The sequence below is a fragment of the Paramisgurnus dabryanus genome, chromosome 20 (genome assembly GCF_030506205.2).
Source record: "Paramisgurnus dabryanus chromosome 20, PD_genome_1.1, whole genome shotgun sequence".
In the NCBI taxonomy this organism is placed as follows: Eukaryota; Metazoa; Chordata; class Actinopteri; order Cypriniformes; family Cobitidae; genus Paramisgurnus; species Paramisgurnus dabryanus.
In genome coordinates, this window is record NC_133356.1 from 7,036,510 (window position 1) to 7,051,943 (window position 15,434).

The 15,434-nt window shown below is 39.0% G+C and overlaps 1 protein-coding gene across 5 annotated transcripts in view; it reads right to left on the reverse strand.

The window, feature by feature from the left end:
- The window catches only part of LOC135786666 (arginyl-tRNA--protein transferase 1), a 121,612-nt gene that overhangs the window by 48,764 nt on the left and 57,414 nt on the right, over nucleotides 1-15,434 (reverse strand). For all 5 annotated transcript variants that reach the window (XM_065296164.2, XM_065296163.1, XM_065296162.1 and 2 more), the window contains 2 exons: nucleotides 14,238-14,419; nucleotides 9,818-9,917 (listed from right to left, as the gene is read on the reverse strand). In XM_065296164.2, coding sequence (XP_065152236.1) covers nucleotides 9,818-9,917; nucleotides 14,238-14,419 — 282 coding nt within the window. The remainder of the gene's footprint in view (nucleotides 1-9,817; nucleotides 9,918-14,237; nucleotides 14,420-15,434) is intronic.

Sequence of the window (15,434 nt, forward strand, 5' to 3'; positions counted from 1 at the left end):
TGGGGTGGCCAATCAAATTGTGGGGGTGGGCCGTGCCCCCTCTGGCCCCCCCTGGCCCCGCCCCTGCTAGGAACTAAGAACTGCAGGAGGCGCAATGATAAAACGCAGCAGACGAAAATAGTCCCCTTAGTATCTTTCAATGGCAGGGGACTATTTTCGGGCAGTGCGTAATATCATTGTGCCTCCTGCAGCCATGTTACGGCAGCAAAGTCCTTGATTAAAACGCAGGAATAAGAGTTTAGTTCCTAGCCATATCTGCTGAGAAAATCACAACTTTTAATTTTCTGTCTGTCTTAGTACACGATGTAACTACAGAAGAGTCAAGTTTTAAATAGGAAAAATATTAAAACTTTTGGTTATTTTTTTAGGCGCGATGCTAATGGTCTAATCAGATTCAATGGATTGTGCTAAGCTATGTTAAAAGTGGTAGCGCCAGACCCGGATATCGGCTGAATGGATTCCAAAACGGTAATAATCAAACGTTTTACTCTAAAGGAGCTGGAAAATGTGTGTCCCTTTTAGTATGGAATTTGCAATGTAAAAGTAAACCCAAAGTCTGTGGTAAGGATAGCAGTGTAGTAGATGAATTTATCTTGTTTATGAAGAATACGCAATCTCTTGAATACACTAGAGGGACTGAAACATCAACAGAGTCCTCTTTTAAAACAGACATGCAATATTTCTTTCCTTCTGACTAATTATAATTTACCAAAAATGATGAAAATACATTTCCGATTCACCTCATGCATGCTTAATCGTGGCAGGTTGGCCTAAACACAGTGCATGCATTGTACATCTCACTCCAGCCCCACAGGTTTCCACATTAACCTCAAGACAAGCAGCTCTTAAGACTAATGAAAAGCCTCTCCAGATGACCGGCAGCCTCCACACAAACACACAAAGATGACCCCAATACATTTCTCAGACGCTTGTTTCCTTTGGCCTGGATTAGGAATTCGCAGGAAGCTTTGGGAAACACCTGGTAGATGAAGAGAAGGCAGGTGGAGGGAGGGGGAGATCCTAATTCGGTTCTGGTTCGTTTTTTTGCCAGAACCCTACAGTCCTGATCATTCCACTCCATTAAAGACATTCAAATGCCTCAAAGCCCAGAAAAGTCCAAGGCCAAATCACCATCAGCGGTCCCGGGCACAGAATAGAGCCGATGGGGCCAGGAAGTCACGTCTCGAACTGGACATCGGTCTGGCTTGACTGCAGAAAGAGAAATGATGCAGGCTGGCACTGCCCACGGTCTCTTAAAAAGACTCCAACTAGAGCCTTTGTGTCAAGTGAAATTTAAAGAGAGGCTAGTTCAAGTTCTTGGCACGGTGTCTGGATGTTTTTGTTTACTGTTTACTTCAGTCCTACTTCCTACACGATCATACTAAATTCTGTATTAAAAAGCACTCTTCACTAAATTAAAGACATTGGGACCCAAAATTTGCACTGCAAAAATTACTTTCTTACCTAATATTTTTCTCTTGATATTAGTACAAATATCTAAAAATTATTAAATCAAGATGCATTTTTTGATGGGCAAAATGACCTACGAAAATAAGTCTAGTTTTTAGACAAAAAATACCAAATTGAAGTGAATTTGTGCTTAAACAAGCAAAAATTATCTGCCAATGGCATAAGCAATTTTTTCTTGATTTTTTCTTAAATTAAGTGGTTAATTAAAAAGTTCAAAATTAAAAAAATTTGCTCGTTTTATGCACAAATTCACTTAAATTAGATTTTTTTTGTCAAAAACTAGGCTTAGGACCAATCCCATTTCTCTGTCTTACCCCTTACCGCTACCCCTTAGTTTTGCACGTTCACGTGAGCGTAAGGGCCAATTGGGATAGCTCTTACTCTCACATGAACATTCAAAACTAAGGGGTACAATGCAAAAAAATGATTTTCAAGAAAAAAAGTCTTATTATTTTTGTCTTGTTTTTTAGTAAAAATATCTAAAAATTCTTAAATTAGGATGCTTTTTTTTGATGAGCAAAATGACCCAAGAAAATAAGTCTAGTTTTTAGACCACAAATTTCAAATTTAAGTGATTTTGTGAATAATACAAGCAAACAAATCTGCCAATGGGGTAAGCACATTTTTCTTGAATATTTCTTGAATTTAGTGTTTAAGAAAAATGTTCAAGATTTTTTGCTTACCCGATTGGCAGATTTTTTTTTGCTTAATTTATTCACAAAATCACTTAAATTGTATATTTTTGGTATAAAAACTAGACTTATTTTCTTGGGTCCTTTTGCTCATCAAGATAAAGCATCTTAATTTAAGAATTTCTTTTATATTTTTACTGAAAACAAGACAAAAATACTAAGAATTTTTTTTCTTGAAAATTTTTTTTTGTAGTGTTGCCTCTTGCAAACTACGAAAACGCAAATCTGCGATAACGCTGACGTTATGCGCATGTATTCAATCTGTCTATACACTGCAAAAAATATTTTCAAGAAAAAAATTCTTAGTATTTTTGTCTTGTTTTTAGTAAAAATATCTAAAAATTCTTAAATTAGGATGCTTTTTCTTGGTGAGCAAAACGACCCAAGAAATTAAGTCTAGATTTTAAACAAAAAAATTAAATGTAAGTTATTTCGTGCATAAAACAAGGGAAAAAATCTGCCAATGGGGTAAGCCAAAAAATCTTGAACATTTTTCTTAAACACTAAATTCAAGAAAAATTCACAAAATCACTTAAATTTGATATTTTTGGTCTAAAATCTAGAATTATTTTTTTGGTCGTTTTGCTCATCAAGAAAAAGCATCTTAATTTAAGAATTTTAAGATATTTTTACTGAAAACAAGACAAAAATTTTTTTTCTTGAAAATCATTTTTTGCAGTGCACGATACTAGGTTTAATAACGTTTCTTCAACAAAGTTGATATTTTATAGTCTAGGGTCACTAACCTACCAGAGTCACATGAACCCATCTCATCGTCCGTCCTAACCAAAGTACTGTTTTGCCTGTCTTGATTGTTTGCATTTATCGCTCTATAGAACAATGCATATGCAGGCAAGCATGTAGTGTTGCTTTACAAAGTAGCATCACCATCTACTAGCCAGGCACGCATAATTCTATTGAGTTTTCGCTGATCTGTGTAAAGATGGACCTTTTTTGACAGTGTTGTCTGGTGTATGTGAATTTTTTTTTAAACGCAAAGGAAAACCTTTCCATTTTTTGCTACATTGCTGTCTTGTAAACATGCAATGCACATAATTACTGTGCTTTCATACCGGCACCGGCGAGAGCGTCAATAAAAGCTCTGGCTGCCCTGCCAACGACGCTATGGAAAAGGTGTAGTGGACGCTCGAATGCATTCTCTGAACTCTTCTCAAGTGGAGGTTTCCGCCTTCTGATTGGTTGCCGCCGAACGTTTCCGCCTTAATATTGGTTGCCGCCGAACTTCGTCATAGCTCATTCCCATAAAGTTGGACTGATTTCAACTCTCCTCGACGCTCATGCCGTACATGACAGGCCGCGACGCTGCTCGCCGGAGCTTGCCGCCGGCTCTCATTAAAAATGAATGACTTCTGGCCACTTTGACGCTCCCGCAGGTGGCGGTGTGAAAGCACAGTTACAATATACAAAAAGCTACAATTGTTTTTTTGTACATACAATGTAAAAAAATCATTGCAAATTCAGATTAAACAAATATGTATGTCTTTGTATTAGTTATAAACACTTTTAAACAATATCCAATATTTAAATTACTCTTAACTCCACCACAGACCTTAGCTCTACCGTGAGAGATCTATGTTAGCATGAAGTGGTCGTGCTTTGCCAATACACTAGTGTTCTCTGTCTAAAGCAATGAACCGCAGCGCTATGAGGCTGTCAGCAGCTCTTTCGTAAGCGTTGAAGAGCTTTGACGAGACACAGCGGGTGATGCACTTCAAGCAGAGATGCAGAGCCGGGAGGGAAGGGGGTCATCCTGGAACGACAAGCTGCGCTGCGAGTAATTTCAAGAAAACTTCCCAGGACGCCCACAACAATGCCATATGCCTTTGGGTTAAGAATTGATCTGAACAAGTGGCTTCTGGGTGTAGGTGAGAAACAGGCAACCTCCTAACCTCAGACTAATCTCACGGTGCACAAAGAAAAGTGTTAAATGAGCTCCTCTGATCTGAGAGAAGGACTGGGGTAGATTAACCACACATAAGGGCAAACCGGGATCCCACCGAGAGCTTTTCAGTATTCCACACGCGCAGCTCTGCAGAACCCGGAGAGAGAACGGAGAGTGTCCAAGATCCATTGAAACAGGGAGACACAAACAACTGCGCATACAGTCTGAGAGAGGTGAAGAGAGGTGAAGGCTGAAACGGTGAGTGCTGCAGTGCAGAGAAACAACAACAGCAGGTGAATTATTATGCTCACTGAATCGTCGCATTGCAGACATGCGTGTACAAGACGTCATACGGATCCTAATGGAGTGCTTAACTGACAAACATACTCATGTAGAAAAAAACAGCAAGCATAGGTTATTCCGACCAGTAATGGGCTGTGATGATGATGATGATGATGATGCTAGCAAGCGAATGAGAGGACACGGATAATAACATGCAATGAGTCAGGAGCGTGATGAACGAGTTGTGCTTCAAAGGAATATTCCACATTTTAATAAAAAATAATTGTACCCACCCCTATGTCATTCAAGATGTTTTTTCTTGATCAGTCGCGATTTTTTTTAGGAAAACATTCCAGGATTCTTTTCCATATAGTGGAACTCATTTCATTGCAGTTTAAAATTGCAGGTTAAATGCAGCTTCAAAGGGCTCTAAACGATTCCAACCGACTCATAAGGGTCTTATGTAGTGAAACGATTGTCATTTTTGCCAAAAGAAATAATAAATACGTACTTTTTAACCACAACTTCTTATCTTGCAAAAGCCTTGTGATGCGCCAGCATTACCTTACATATTACGCAATCATGTCGAAAGGTCACCCATGATGAATCCCTAAACTACCGTTCCAGTGTTAAAAAGTGTGGAGAAAGAGGACCGTTCAGACTTTGTTTTATGTGGAATGATACAAATTAATTGTGTCAGTTTATTGTTTAAAATGGTCAGCAAATGTGCGTTTCACATACAGGCGCTGGTCATATAATTAGAATATCATTTCTATTCCATTCAAAAAGTGAAACTTGTATATTAAATTTATTCATTACACACAGAATGATATATTTCAAATATTTATCTGTTTTAATTTTGATGATTATAACTGCCCTGAAAAAAATCTTTTTAAGAAAAAAAATCCTTAGTTTTTTTGTCTTGTTTTCAGTAAAAATAAAAAAAATTCTAAAGCTAAGATGCTTTTTCTTGACGAGCAAAACGACCCAAGAAAAAAAGTCTAGTTTTTAGACCAAAAATATCAAATTTAAGTGTTTTTTTTGCATAATGAATTTTTCTTGAATTTAGTGTTTAAGACAAATGTTCAAGATTTTTGGCTTACCCCATTGGCAGATTTTTTTTGCTGGTTTTATACACAAAATCACTTAAATTTGATATTTTTGGTGTAAAAACTAGACTTATTTTCTTAGGTCGTTTTGCTCATCAAGAAAAAGCATCTAAATGTAAGAATTTTTAGATATTTTTACTGAAAACAAGACAAAAATACTAAGATTTTTTTTCTTGAAAATCATTTTTTGCAGTGTGACAACTAAGGAAAATCCTAAATTCAGCATCTAATTAAAATATTGTGAAAAGGGTTTAATATTGAAGACCCCTGGTGCCACACTCGAATCAGCTAATTAACTCAAAACACCTGCAAAAGGCCTTTAAATGTCCTCTCAGTCTAGTTCAGTAGGCTACACAATCATGGGGAAGACTGCTGACTTGACAGTTTTCCAAAAGACAACCACTGACACCATGCACAAGGAGGGTAAGACACAAAAGGTCATTGCAAAAGAGCTTTGCTGATCACAGAGCTCTGTGTCCAAGCACATTAATAAAGAGGCGAAGGGAAGGAAAAGATGTGGTAGAAAAAAAGTGTACAAGCAATAGGGATAACCACACCCTAGAGAGGATTGTGAAACAAAACCCATTCAAAAATGTGGGGGAGATTCACAAAGAGTGGGCTGCAGCTAGAGTCAGTGCTTCAAGAACCACTTCGCACAGACGTATGCATGTGTTTCAGCTGTCGCATTCCTTGTATAAAGCCACTTTTAAACAACAGACAGCGTCAGAAGTTTCTCGGACTGGACTGCTGCTGAGTGGTCCAAAGTTACGTTCTCTGATGAAAGTAAATTTTGCATTTCCTTTGGAAATCGGGGTCCCAGAGTCTGGAGGAAGAGAGGAGAGGCACACAATCCACGTTGCTTGAGGTCCAGTGTAAAGTTTCCACAGTCAGTGATGGTTTGGGGTGCCATGTCATCTGCTGGTGTTGGTCCACTGAGGTCCAAGGTCAACGCATCCGTATACCAGGAAGTTTTAAAACACTTTATGCTCTAATGTCTTCTCAAATGAACAAAGAAAGACATAAACATCTTGGATGACATGGGGGTGAGTAAATGATCTGGATTTTTAATGACTGATGTCATATCAAACACGTTGAACATGATCATGATAGGATTAGAAAACAAAACCATTTTAAGGGTAATAAAAAGGGTGTCCATCTCTCTGGAAATGCTTTAAGGTGACGCTGTAGTACACTACAGCACAGTAGCAGTGACCTGCTCCTCAACCACTTATAACTTTTACAGCTGTTCTTTAGCTCTGGCCCCGTCCCTCACTTTTATTTACATTCTTTTCCTGCTTTACCATCTCCATTCGCCATATATGAATCAGCTGTTCAGCGGTCCAACATCTCCCTCAGCAAAAAAAAACAAACAATGGCCAGCGTGCTCTACGCTCGGCTGCACCTGCGCAAACGATCTCCCGCTGGACAACTTCACTGCAGTCTCCAAATCTGTGCTGGAAAAGACCCTGAAAACCAACTACAAGCCAAGCGTGAGGTAGTAGAAGGGGTTGCAGAAACAGCTAAAAGTGTTATTAGCTCAAAAAGCAAAGCATCACAGCTATACAGGAAGCCAACAGAGCCGAATCTGGATACATAGAGCGACATTTTCCATGACCTGTCTGCACCAGGAGGCTTAGTTGTGATACCGAGATTGCGTTGATGAATTCTGCAGGTCGGGGTTAACAGCAAGTCAAATGTATTAGCTTTCCACATCTCAGTGTAGCCTTAAACAGTATCTGGTAATAAATCTGATCTTTAATTGTCGTTGAGTGTCGTTCAATGATCTGGAATGTGCATGGTAACGGCAACAATATGTATAAATAAGACAAACATTTCATCCTCATGTGTATCGTATAGGTAAAATATGCAGACCTTGGTGAGAAAGAAATGCAACTCTTATCTCTCACAGTCTCGACTTATGTATAACAGCTCCTGTGAGGCATTCTGGGATTTCATGCATGGCTGTATGAGTACTGAAAGGCTTCAAATAAATAACAAAATGGAAAAGTTAAGCAAGAGAATTCCCAATGCTTTCAATGTTATCTCCAGTCAATTGTGCATCACACAGGTCTAGCAAAGGAAGCGAGATGGACCTCTCCTGTGTCCGAGGAGGTTTCCGGAAGGGTGGCCAGCAGTAATGTGGGGAAGAGATTACAACAGCGACCATGCAGAGAAGTGTAGTTTGACAGGAGGGACCCATACAGAGGATTAACACTTTTAACAGGTGATATACTATGCCTCCCTAAAGATCCTCACACCCCATCAGTAAACACACACACACACTATTCCACAAAAGTCACCTCTTGGATTACATAACCACTGCAACATCTCTATATACTGTATATCTTTATAGCGTAAAGTGTAATGGAGAGGATATTGACGTTATATGACCAAGAATGACCTGCTTTAAGGGGGTCGCACACCGGACGCGCAGCTCAGTGCCGCGCCACTCTAAAAAATAAACGAACACATTGTTTTCTATGAGTATACACACAACGGTGCCGACAGGTGCCGCATGTTCGCGATGCCCAGCCACAACCCAGGAAGTTGCTCAAATCCCTGTCGTGCCACAGAGCAGCACTCACATAGTTTAACATTAAATAACATCATATTTGTCCCAAATCAATAACGATTAACATTGGCTGCTAACGTATATTTTGAATTTTGAAGTAGAAGGTATCTGACTAAGCTTGCGCTATTTAATGTGTACTTCCGGTTTACGATACCTCCGAGTTGTCCTAGACGCGATGCTGTGCGGCGCTGAGATGCACATCCGGTGTGCAACCCCCTTTAGACTCTCAAACCTCATTCACACAGCACACTGACCCCGAAAAAGTCCCATAAAATTCCCATTGTGGCTTGTGTGTGAACACAAACATAATTGTTTCACTCCCGTAAAGGGGAACCTAGTAACATTTACAGAACGCGTCCTGTGTGGACAAAAGGCAAAAACAATGGCGTAGTGAGGACGCTTGTCTCATCGCAACAAGAAGATATCGTGCAGCTCTTTGACACAGGTGCTCGTTGGGGATCTTAAAACGAAAATGCACGTGTGTGGTTTTTTGAAAGAGAAATCATGGATATTAAAGCAACACCAAATAGTTTTTTTTACCTTAAAATAACGTTTCCAAAAAAGTTTCAGTGGTTCATCCACTCAAAACAGGGTGAATGACACTTTCACATTCGCTTTGCAGCCCTCTATCGGCCAAAACCGCACTAAAGAAGTTTCCAACCATCGGGTAACGGTCCTGTAGTTTACCTTAACTAAGAAGAGTTGATACATCCCTCTATCATCTTAGTGCGTGCACGTAAGCGCTGGAGCGCGCTGCGACACTTCGATAGCATTTAGCTTAGCCCCATTCATTCAATGGTACCACTCAGAGATAAAGTTAGAAGTGACCAAACACATCAATGTTTTTCCTATTTAAGACGAGCAGTTATACGAGCAAGTTTGGTGCTACAAAATTAAACGTAGCGCTTTTCTAAGCGGATTTAAAAGAGGAACTATATTGTATGGTGGAACAGCACTTTTGGGAGTACTTCGACTCGGCGCAGTAAACCCTCCCTCTCCCATTATGAGAGGGAGAAGGGGAGTGGATTTTTCAGGCAAGTTGAAGTACTCCCAAAAGTGCTGTTCCGCCATACAATATAGTTCCTCTATTAAATCCGCTTAGAAAAGCGCTACGTTTTATTTTGTACCACCAAACTTGCTCGTATAACTACTCGTCTTAAATAGGAAAAACGTTGATGTGTTTGGTCACTTCTAACTTTATCTCTGAGTGGTACCATTGAATGAATGGGGCTAAGCTAAATGCTATCGAAGTGTCGCAGCGCGCCCCAGCGCTTACGTGCACGCACAAAAATGATAGAGGGATGTATCAACTCTTCTTAGTTAAGGTAATAACATATTTTAATATTGAAAATTAGTAGACTATTCCTTTAAGCAAACTTTAGACGTTGTTGAAAAAACTACCAAGGAGCAGGACTTTAAGGACTTCACTTCTTTACGGGATCTTTACGGAATGTGTGTGAATGCACCCAAAGATTTTGGAAAATCATTGCCAATGTAAATCAACCAAAATCAAAAAATCCCGGACAAGCCTTTGGATGCATTTCCATGTATTTTCCATAATCTGTGTGTGAAAAGGGCTATAGAAAAATGCAGTCTAAATAAACATTTCAAAAGAGTTTCAAAGACAAAGAACAACAAATAACTGAAGACCAAATCCACACATTTCTTGAAATTTTACCTGTGGATTTTGGCACACAGTTCAGGAGGATTAAAAAGTTAAAAGGTATTTTTTCTATTGGTACATCATGCAGAAACATTTACCAGTATTAAATTAAATCTAAAGACAAACCTTATAGCGCATCTTGGGACAAGAATGAACGTAGAAACCCAGATAATAGTAAGAAAGTTTGGGCGACTGCTTCTTTAACTGCCTGGTAAAGGCAATCTCCCTGTAGAGAAAACACAGCACACATCAATTTTTACACAAATGCATTTCGAATTGAAATTTTAAAAACCTCATTTAGGGATGCACCGATACAAAATTTCTATGCCGATACAGATATTCGATTCTTCCGAGTGACATTTCTTTTTACTCGCTGTTCAAATTATTATGCTGTGTAATCCCAGAAGTGCAGAGCGTACAAACGGCACTTCTGTTGTCATTGTTGTCAATTCAAAATAATCACACTGATGCATTTGTTTCCCCTTTTGTTTGCCAGGATATGATCTGCTCTGATGCCGATACTGATTATAGGCCGATATATCGGTGCATCCCTATTTTTAATACTGTGTAAAGTGGGCAATAAAAAAACAGAACAGTTGATATTATTAGTCTTGAAACTACAGCATGCTTATTAGAAAGAGAATTTATAAAAAAACTATAAAAATATACAAAATAAAGTGATAAAAAGTCATTTGCATATTCACAAATGACTCATATGAGACATACCAGCAGGTGTAAGCGCCTGGTGTAAAAAGCAATTAAAGAAAAATGAACCTTGTTCTGGCAAAACCTTGGTTCAAACACATTCAAATCTATTCACTATCTTTTATTGGCAAACTATTGAAAGAGTTTGTGTTTAATCAATGCCAAGCCAACATATAATATGATGATCTATAGTAAATAAAACAGCAATGAATTGTAAAAAAACAACTGAGGGGGCCAAACAACTGTTGTTCCACAAACAGCTTTGTGTATCTGGAAGTAAGAAAAAAACCAGGGGAGAGGAAAAACAAAAGCAAGTTAAGAAAATAAGAAAAACAGAGGAGATTTGTACTTCCTTAATGGCTTCTCTCTCTCTCTTTTTCTCTTTAGTTCTCATTTTATTCCCAGCGCAAACCTGTTTCTCTCCACCATAAATAAATCCCTTTTTTCTGCATTTGGTCTGTCTCATACTATGTCTTCCCAAAAATTAAGGGGAAACTTTTATGCAGGACAAGGAGGAAGAGAGAGAAAGACAGGGCAAAGCAAAATAAAAGTTGTGGAAAATGAAATAAAGCCAGAGAGAGAGAGCGTTTGAGAGATAAAGAGAGAGAAATAAAGAAAAGCGTCGACAAACAGCGAGGTGCTGGAAGGTCATGCGGTCGCTGCCAGGTTCCTGGGTTCCCATCCCCTGGTGACAAAGCCTAGCTCTACATGAATGAAAGACGGATAAGTAGAGGCCAAGGGACTCATTCACAAAAAAGATGGAGAAAGAAAGAGGGAGAGAAAGACAGGGCAGATCCCCCCGTCTCATTCGGACCCCCAGTCCCCACCCGCTTGGCTCTGGCACCCGGCTGAAGCCCCTATTATCTCCTCTTCAGTGATGTGACACCCCTACACAAGCCAATTATACCCCAGCATTCACTACAGACAGAACGTCTGCTTAATATTAATGTCACACACACATACACACACACTCAAACAAGAACAATAGGGAGATGTGTGGACAATATTTCCAGTGCCTACACAACCCAATGTCTAACTTTTATAATATACAACATATCCAGATGTGCCTTCAAATGTAAACAATGGCTATTAGAAAATGAGAAATAAAAAAAATTGTGAGATTTACCTTTAACTCTTTCCCCGCCATTGACGAGTTCATTTGTCAACTAAGAAAAAAATGCTTCCCTGCCAATGACGAGTATTTCCTTTTTTCTGCAATACCGCTATTATCGACCAGGTGGCTTCCACAAATAGAGCAAACTACTGTTTGTCCGTGAATGTTTTGAGGATCGCTCTGAATCTGATCTCTATCAAAAGTCCTTCTTAAAAGTGGAATTATCTCAAGTTTTTGATTCAAATTTTGTGTTTTTAAAGAAACCATACACTCACCTAAAGGATTATTAGGAACACCATACTAATACTGTGTTTGACCGCCTTTCGCCTTCAGAACTGCCTTAATTCTATGTGGCATTGATTCATCAAGGTACTGAAAGCATTCTTTAGAAATGTTGGCCCATATTGATAGGATAGCATCTTGCAGTTGATGAAGATTTGTGGGATGCACATCCAGGCCACAAAGCTCCCGTTCCACCACATCCCAAAGATGCTCAATTGGGTTGAGATCTGGTGACTGTGGGGGCCATTTTAGTACAGGGAACTCATTGTCATGTTCAAGAAACCAACTGGAAATGATTGGAGCTTTATGACATGGCATTATCCTGCTGGAAGTAGCCATCAGAGGATGGGTATATGGTGGTCATAAAGGGATGGACATGGTCAGAAACAATGCTCAGGTAGGCAGTGGCATTTAAATGATGCCCAATTGGAACTAAGGGGCCTAAAGTGTGCCAAGAAAACATCCCCCACACCATTAAACCACCATCACCAGCCTCCACAGTGGTAACAAGGCATGATGGATCCATGTTCTTATTCTGTTTAAGCCAAATTCTGACTCTACCATCTGAATGTCTTAACAGAAATCGAGACTCATCAAACCAGGCAACATTTTTCCAGTCTTTAACTGTACAATTTTGGTGAGCTCATGCAAATTGTAGCCTGTTTTTCCTATTTGTAGTGGAGATGAGTGGTACCCAGTGGGGTCTTCTGCTGTTGTAGCCCATCCGCCTCAAGGTTGTGCGTGTTGTGGCTTCACAAATGCTTTGCTGCATACCTCGGTTGTAACGATGGGTTTTTTCAGTCAAAGTTGCTTTTCTATCAGCTTGAATCAGTCGGCCCATTCTCCTCTGACCTCTAGCATCAACAAGGCAATCCTTCCAATTCTGACATTCAGTTTGGAGTGCAGGAGATTGTCTTGACCAAGACCACACCCCTAAATGTATTGAAGCAACTGCCATGTGATTAGTTGATTAGATAATTTCTTTAATGAGAAATTGAACAGGTGTTCCTAATCATCCTTTAGGTGGGTGTATTTGAGAGGTGATAAAAGAGAACTAATAAAGGTAGGATGAAAATTTTTTGGTTTGAAAGACAAGGTTTTTTTTTCATTTGATCTATTGTGTGTTTATATATTTTAAGAAAATTTCTGGAAGGCATTAAACTTTTGTGAAAATCATGAAAAATGCTGCCGCTGGCTGGCAACTAATTTTAAAAAATGCTGGCGGGGAAAGAGTTAAAATTAGAAAAATATAGAACAATATGCATATGGAATAAGTCAAAATTCTGAAAAAAGATGAAGTTAACAAAAAAAGAAAATAAACAAATAAATCTGAACACATAACAGTAGTGAGAATTTGGGGGTGTTATTTAGGATGTTTTGTATTATGCAAAATATAATACATTGTTTAGTATTCTTTTGATGTTGGTGTTAAAGGGATAAATCACCCAAAAATGAAAATTTTAACATAATTTACTCACCCTTATGTTGTCCTAAACATGTATGGGTTTCTTTATTTTGTTGAACACAAGCAAAATAATTTAAATATATAATTGATGATAAGCAGACAGTTGACAGTACCCATTGACTTCCATTGTAGAAAAAACAAATACTGTGAAAGATGGGTACCATCAACTGTGTGCTTACCATCATTTATCAAAATATCTTTTTTGTGTTCAACGGAATAAAGAAAATCATACAGGTTTAGGACAGCAAGTGTGATGAGTATATTATGACAAAATGTTTTTTTGGGGCTGAACTATCCCTTTAAAATTAACATTCATCTCACTTGAGGTTCACAGTAGGCAAACTTTGTTGATTTTATTGTTTAACAGACATTATTTTTTACTATCCACACAGCATGGAGATTTATTACTGAACAGTGCCACATCCTGAAGTCAGACAGTCCCATTCAATCACACTGACATACAACAGCACAAAGACAATGACACCAGCTGCTCTGAATACAACAGACCCCAGACCCCAATCTCCACTTCTGCCTCACGCTCTTCCTCCTAAAACTCTCTTTTATTTTTTTGTATGTGTGAAATAAGGCTCCCGGGCCTCCCAACATCCACAGCTCACCATAACACGCAGTCACACACATAAACACATCTGGGACCTTCTGTAAAGTGTAACTTAATCAGGTGAGAAAGCCATCTGAAACAACATGTATGTGTGAAAGACCAGGAGACGCACTAGGCTGTAACCTTGGGCATATCAATTGGTAAGACATGCTGTTGTCTTTTGAAGGCAAGACTCACACTTTTATAATCTGACGTTTGATTTTGAGTGAAACAGGATATTCAAGGGGGAAAAAAAATGTAGGGCGGATTCATCTGGAAATGATTGGATCGCTTTAATCACGTCTACAGTCGGTTTCATTTAGTCTATATTACACCTAGCAAAACTACAGTAAGTCTTTGATTTTCAAGTTTGTAAACACACCTGAGAGCGGAGTAGGTGCCCAATGAGAGCGAAGAGAAGTCCGGGTGGTAGTAGAGGTACACGGACGACACACAATAAGGAAGGATGTCCAGCACCCCGACGGCTATTATTCTGCCATCCAGCCAATACTGCTGATGGAACGAGCCATAGCCCACATCTGGACCATCAGGAGCTGTCTCGGCCTGGAGAAAGAGAGAGATAATAAGAGAAACAAAGAAAGATATTCTTCAGTTATGCACTTGGAAGATGCTTTTATGCAAAGTGGTATACATTTTTATCAGCATCTATTAGCAATCTAAATATGAAATATAGATTAAATACGGTTATTGTAACTAAAGTAAAAAGGTATAAAGCAGAGAATCACCAAAGATGTCACCAAAGATATTCGATATAACAAGATTGGGCACTCCTACTACTGAATAGGGGACAATGCAACGGTCAACATGGCCGCTCTGGTGACACAAGTCCAGCCCTCTAAATCGAACGATGATGCGCTGGGGCAGGTGGGTTGTGGCTAGAAGGGATACAGCTACGACCAAAATTTTATGAAATCTTGCCGGATGAGCGCCGTTTTCATCATAATCTTATTCCCAAACCTAACACTAATGGTACATTCACATGGGGCGAAAGCATTAAAGTCGCCGTGAAATGGATGTAGCGATTGCCTTATTTTCCCCGTGGTGACGTATATCCGAATGAAACAGCTTCTGGAATGAAATAAGGCAGGGCTGGATTTGAATTTGTCCATCGAGATCTGATTGGATCGTTTGAAGTTGGGTTGTGTTGCTAATTGCTAATCGCTACGATCTTCTCCCGGACCCCGCCCACCTGCCACACCATATGACAGGAAGTGAAGAGAGACCGCTTTGAGGAGGGGAGGAGATTTGCATTTTTGATTAAAGATTATGAGCACACACTAATTTTTAAAAAATAATGAAGCTCACAGATAAATCATTTGCTAATAATACCTCAATATAAAAAAAAAAAATATATATATATATATATATATATATATATATATATATATATATATATATATATATATATAGTTTTTCATTTCAATTTCATTGCGACTTTAACCCTTGATGGAAGGCTTGTTTGAAGTGTGGCCAACAGCCAATCACAGTGGTCGCAACACATGCTCCGGTCTTCCATAAATGTAATTGGCTGGCTCTGCCTAGGTTATTTGCATAAAGC